Source organism: Lactuca virosa, chromosome 2 (assembly GCF_052849685.1).
Source record: "Lactuca virosa cultivar CGN04683 chromosome 2, Lactuca_virosa_CGN04683_v6, whole genome shotgun sequence".
NCBI classification, from domain to species: domain Eukaryota; kingdom Viridiplantae; phylum Streptophyta; class Magnoliopsida; order Asterales; family Asteraceae; genus Lactuca; species Lactuca virosa.
Genome location: NC_136427.1, coordinates 236,594,458 through 236,600,538, shown reverse-complemented (window position 1 = coordinate 236,600,538; position 6,081 = coordinate 236,594,458). Strand labels below are relative to the sequence as shown.

Sequence of the window (6,081 nt, the reverse complement as noted above, 5' to 3'; positions counted from 1 at the left end):
CTTTTTTTCAGTTCAAGATTTGGCGGTGAACCATGAAGAAAGCTTTACAAGTTTTTTCACTTTCTCTCGCTCTTTCTCTTTTGCATCTGTTTCTCCTTATCGTGATTGTAACAGGGTAAAGATGATGATTGTAAGAAAAACAGTAGTGGTGCGACGAAAATCACAATTAAATGTTCTTGAGCTACGAATTAGGTCTCACGAGGCTGATAAAATTATTTGTTTCTAGGGAAACCAAGACTATACACTAAAGTCTCAATATTTTCAACGATTTGACAAGAAAGTTCCAAACTTTATTTTTTTGACAGTAAAGTCCTAATTACTGGCTAATCGACAAAAAATGGTAAGCATGTCAAAAACTGCCGGTAGTTAGGATTTTACTGTCAAAAAAATAAAGTTTAGGATTTTTTTATCAAATCGTTAAAAATATTGGGACTTTAATGTATATATATCCCTTTTCTCAAAAATATAAGTCAAATACTTACGATAACAATTGATTAGGGTCAATGTGGATTATGGATTATCTGACATGTTCACTAATTACAACATGAATGAACTATTTCATATTCATTTCGGTATCAGCGCACATGTTCATTGAGTGCTCCTTGGTTGAAGTTGATTCCTGGTGGCAGGTTAGCTAAGAACACTGTTCAGGAGTCAAACTAACACTAACAATTGATTATTATAAGGTTAACTAGGCTTATTTGACGTATTCACTGGTTACAAATTTACCAACTATGTCGGAATCATAATATGACCTGCTTAAGAAACCTTCTCAGTATAGTGTGAACCATCTTTAGAGGTCATAAAACACATCAAAATCCATTTACTTCAACACTTGTGATCTTCCAAGTAAAGGTTTCACTGAGTTTTAGTCAAGCATATGGTTATTAGAATTAGGCTTTTGAAGATTAACCAACGAGTAGTAAGCTCCGGTCGGCCCTTTCGCTAGCAATGAACTATGATTCCCTTTCTCGACCACCTTCCCTTCTTCCAAAACCGCGATCGTATTACAGCTTTGTATGGTACTCAAGCGGTGGGCCACCACCACACTAGTCCTCCCCACCATCATTCTCTCCAATGCATCTTGCACTACTTTCTCTGATTGACTATCTAATGCACTTGTAGCTTCGTCAAGTAACAAAATTGATGGGTTTTTCACTATGGCACGCGCTATAGCAACACGTTGTTTTTGTCCTCCAGAGAGCTGTACCCCTCGATCGCCACACGCCGTATTGTACCCGTCTTTCAAAACTGCTATGAAATCATGAACATTGGCTGCTTTGGCAGCCTCCATGATCTCTGATTCACCGACTTCCCCGAAAGCCCCGTATATGATGTTTTCACGTATGGTACCAGCAAATAACACGGGCTCTTGGCTCACAAGTGCGATATATTTCCTCAAAGCTCTCAAATGGTATGACCTTATATCTCTTCCATCGACTTTCACAACCCCTTTCATTGGGTCGTAAAAACGTTCGATAAGCCCGATAATGGTTGATTTCCCGGACCCACTTTGTCCCACCAATGCAGTTGATTTCCCGGCTTCAATATCAATTGAGAATCCTTTAAAGATCATGACGTCAGGCCGAGCAGGGTACGCGAAATCCACATCGCATATCTCTACGTGGCCTGTAATGATATCGGGCTTTTTACCAGCAGCGTCCTCGGGCTCTATCAAGGTGTGACGGTCCAAAACCGAGAACACAGACTGCACTGCATCAGACCCTTTGGCTAAATCATTTGTCATGGTCCCTGCATCCGCAATGGTCCTGCCAATACCTACTATGATCATAAAGGTCTGGAAAAATGCTTTTGCACCAAGATGACCATCCCTAATCAACTTCCCACCATACCAGTAGTCTAGAGCCCAGGTACAAACGATAAGGCTCTGAGATAGCCCCAACCCCAATCCAGCATACCAAGCTTGTCGCCTACTTTCACGTATTGGTGCTTTTTGGGTCTCTTGGAGCATTTTCAGGATTCGTGTTTGAGATGAAAAGGAAGTGACAGTACGGAGATTCGAGACAGCTTCAGCCGCGAGCCTGCTGCTTTCTCCTTGTGATTTCATGGATTTTTGCGACATGCTCTTTAACAAAAATCGTCTGCAATAGAAGCAGATAATTATAATTGGCTGAACCGCAATCATAACCAATGCCAATCTCCACGCGATCACTAACCCCATCGTGCAACCAATTGTCACCGTGGAGAAAGCTTGAATAAGAAGAACACATCGATCACCTACCAGCGACCGCACCTGCAAAATCATTGTTGACATATATATATATATATATATATATATATATATATATATATATATATATATTATTGTCATTTACCCTATAAAACAAATATTGTTCTTATACATAAAATGTTTATTTGTTTGTAAAGCAAAACCAAGTAAACGTAAAATCCATACCACATTGGCATCTGTAGTGAGCCTTGAACAAATGGCTCCGGTTGAATTTCCATCCTTATCGAACCACCCAATTTCAAAGGTGAGTATCTTTGACAAAATTCTTTCCCGGATCCTCTTGGTCAAGTATTCACCCATGGCTGCAAAATTGTAATGCTGAATGATGTTTATTACCATAAAGAACACTGCCAAACCAGCAAAACACAATGCATAAAGCATTGTTTTTTGCCTGATCTCATTGTGATCTGACGAGAAATACACAGATACTATTGACCCCATTGCGAAAGCATAAAGGGGTTGAATCGATCCAAACAGAATTGCACTCACACTCCCTAACAATGCTTGCTTCCATTCAGGAATATTCATTACTAAAAGCCTCTTAAATGATGGCACTGGAGATCCTTCATCTCCCTGTAAGGTAAAGTTCTGGTTTCCACCTCGATTAACTGAGTTTGACCGGCTCACCATAGACTGCTGATGACCGCTTGTTTTGTGGATGTTGAATATTGAGGAAACTGATAAAGGTCCACGTTGGTAAGTATCCTGGAGGCGAACGAGGGATGTATAGAAACCATCTTCAATTTGAATGAGGTCATCGTGGGACCCGGACTCCACCACTCGGCCCTCCTGAACCACCACTATCACGTCGGCATTTCTGATTGTGGAGAGGCGGTGAGCTATGACAATGGTGGTCCGACCAACCACCACTTGATCAAGTGCCTCTTGAACAACCCGTTCTGATTCCGTGTCGAGTGCACTTGTTGCCTCGTCTAAAAGAAGGATACGTGGGGACTTGATTATTGCACGTGCAATTGCGATTCTTTGTTTTTGTCCACCTGACATCTGAACTCCCCTTTCACCAACCTATTATTGATTTATTATTGGAGAGAAGGTATAATTATATGTTAGAGCCGACAATGATAGATAAGTAAAATTCATTAGAATAACTTATAATAATATTTGGAAGTCGTGACACAGTTTGTGTCAAGTTTCCCCCAACAACCCATGTTCCCCTTTTTGATTAATTTAATTAGCGACTCTTTCTAACGCACAATCCATTTACATTATTACAACGGTATTTGATTATTGATAGTAGTAAAAGATGTTTGTTGTATTGATACCAAAAAAATAGAAAGCTAGAAAAAAAAACCTGAGTGTCATAAGCCTGAGGCAACTGAGAGATGAAGTTATGAGCATTTGAAGCTTTGGCAGCTTCAATCACTTCATCCATGGCGGCATCTTCCTTGCCGAATAGTATATTCTCTCTTACTGTCATCGAGAATAGAGCAGGCTCCTGACTCACCAAACCCATCTGCGATCTTAACCATTTTAGTTGAAGCTTATCAATCTTTACCCCGTCAACACAAATCTCTCCTCCTTGAGGATCATAAAACCTCTGCAACAACGCAATCACAGTCGATTTACCAGATCCACTCCCACCTACCAACGCCACCGTCTTCCCTGCCGGAACTTTTAAGTTAAAGTCTTTGAATATCACCGATTCCGGCCTTGATGGGTACGCAAACTTTACGTTCTTGAAGTCCACTTCCCCGTATACTTCTTGTAATATCTGACCTTCCATGTTGTCTGAATCAATCTCCGGAACTATTTTGATCACTTCTCTTATACGTTCGCTGGCAGCCATCGCATCGGAAAAGTACTTCACGTTCAACCATCCAGAACCCAATGCTCTGTCGTTTACAACAATGTAAATAGACGATTGTTTGACCTATAAATTGAAAAAAAAGGTGGTTGTCGTGTTTCCTTCATTTTTTTTTTGTAAACCTTCGTAATGAAAATTTTTCGTCTTCCTAAATCCGTAACCCAATCGACTGATCGAGCATATGCAGAATGCAGACTAGCCGTTCGATGAAATGCCAGAATGAAAACAAACTTACAGTCCACCGCTGACGAGGGCAGCTCCAACAGCAAACACAGTTCCTCCGCTAGCTCCATGGTACATCACCATCCTACTACCATACCAACACAAGAAAGACCAGACGCCATAACCAAGACCATTGCAGCCAATTGTTATTCCTTTAGCCAAACCCTGCTTTAACCCTAACTTCACCGAGCCCTGAAGAGCAGCTGAGTACTTGGTTAACGTCTTGTTTTCACCAACAAATGAATAAACAGTCCTCACGGAAGAAATCGCCTGTTCCGCCACCATACCAGCCTTATTATGCTCCTCTCTCATCTTTCTTGATAAATTCATCAGAACCCTTCCATAAATCAGACCAGGTATAACTAAAATTATAACAAATGGAAACCCAACTATCGCCAGCCTCCATTGTAATATAAATGCTACAACATATGACCCACAAAAAGTTGACATATTCATCAAGAACACCGGCACCTGCATTTATGAGTTACCATTTTTGTTTTCACATAAAAACTAAAAAGTCAAACCTTTTCGAGACAGACGTACCTTTTCGCTGATGACTTCTTGAATTACGAGACTATCACTGGAAACACTTGTAATGATCTCTGCTGTGCTTGTAACATTCAAGTCGAAATACGCCACTTCTTGCCTTAAAACTGCTTTCAAATAATCCGACCTCAATCTTGATGCTTGCCTCTCTGCTGTTCTTGTCCAGCAATACCCCTCTGCAAAAAAAAAAAAAAACACATTTATTTCTAAATTTCTTAAGAAAAAAAAAATGAAAAACTGAGCAAGAACCTACCAAAAAAACATACAAACCAAATTCCAGTAGCCATGTAACAAAGATATACAGTATTCTGTAAACAATAAAGTAAAAACCAACCCGATTAGATTTCTTCACCAAAAATTAATTTAAACTTGATTTATACATATATAGATGTGTGGAGGTGTATCGGTGTATGTATTATTGACCTCGCTGATTTTGTCTGTGAATATACCATCGGATAAAGAGGAAGAGTCTCCAATATTGTTCATGATGCTGCTGGTGACAAGTAATATAGTCGGCATTAAAATTCCATCGCCGACTGCACCAAAAATCCCAAGGGTCATCAGAAACATGTCGACACCATCGGCATGCATGAAAATCGATCGGAATGATCCACTGCTGCTGACTTTCCTGTTTGTCTCTGTGCTCTGTTTACTCATATTGACAAATAAGTGAAATTAGAAGTAAATTTGCTGTTAAAAGAAAAAATCATAGACAGAGGACAAATTTGGGGGGGGGGGGGGTTAAGATATGGGGAATCTTAAACAAATCCTATAAAATGTTAAACAACTTATATTGACTCATTTGTTTTTATTAACAACATGGAATAAAAGATTAATTTGTATCTTGTTTTATATAGGTAATTATTATTTTATAGAGCTATTCAAAAAATTATGGGAGCTTATATATTTTTTAAAGACCATATATATATATATATATATATATATATATATATATATATATATATATATATATATATATATATATATATATATATATATTTCATTTATAAAAAATAACCACCTACCTCGCTAAATGGTTCACGAATTCTCTAGTAGGCATGACCTGCATGACATATTTATTTTTTCTGGCATACTACTTCGCGAATCCCTATTATAATAAAAGACTCATTTTTTGTCAATGTGGCATTTTCTCAGCTCAAAATTTTGCAAAATGAAATACTGATTTTACCCTTTAATGAGAAATCAATTAGCGGATCACATCTTTAATTCCTTAAAA

The 6,081-nt window shown here is 38.7% G+C and overlaps 1 protein-coding gene across 2 annotated transcripts; it reads right to left on the bottom strand.

Moving 5' to 3' along the window:
- Positions 1-494: 494 nt before the first annotated feature.
- LOC145160517 (ABC transporter B family member 15-like) lies at positions 495-5,543 on the bottom strand. 2 transcript variants are annotated; one of them, XM_079079751.1, is made up of 8 exons: positions 5,268-5,543; positions 5,098-5,152; positions 4,842-5,020; positions 4,312-4,769; positions 3,564-4,104; positions 2,417-3,277; positions 2,178-2,254; positions 495-2,102 (listed from the first exon to the last, which is right to left on the bottom strand). In XM_079079751.1, exons 1-8 carry the CDS (start codon positions 5,499-5,501, stop codon positions 869-871), a joined length of 3,639 nt encoding a protein of 1,212 aa, XP_078935877.1. In that variant the 5' UTR covers positions 5,502-5,543; the 3' UTR covers positions 495-868. The 2 variants fall into 2 exon arrangements, with proteins under 2 accessions (XP_078935877.1, XP_078935876.1); XM_079079750.1 differs by having other exon boundaries at positions 495-2,254.
- Positions 5,544-6,081: the final 538 nt, after the last annotated feature.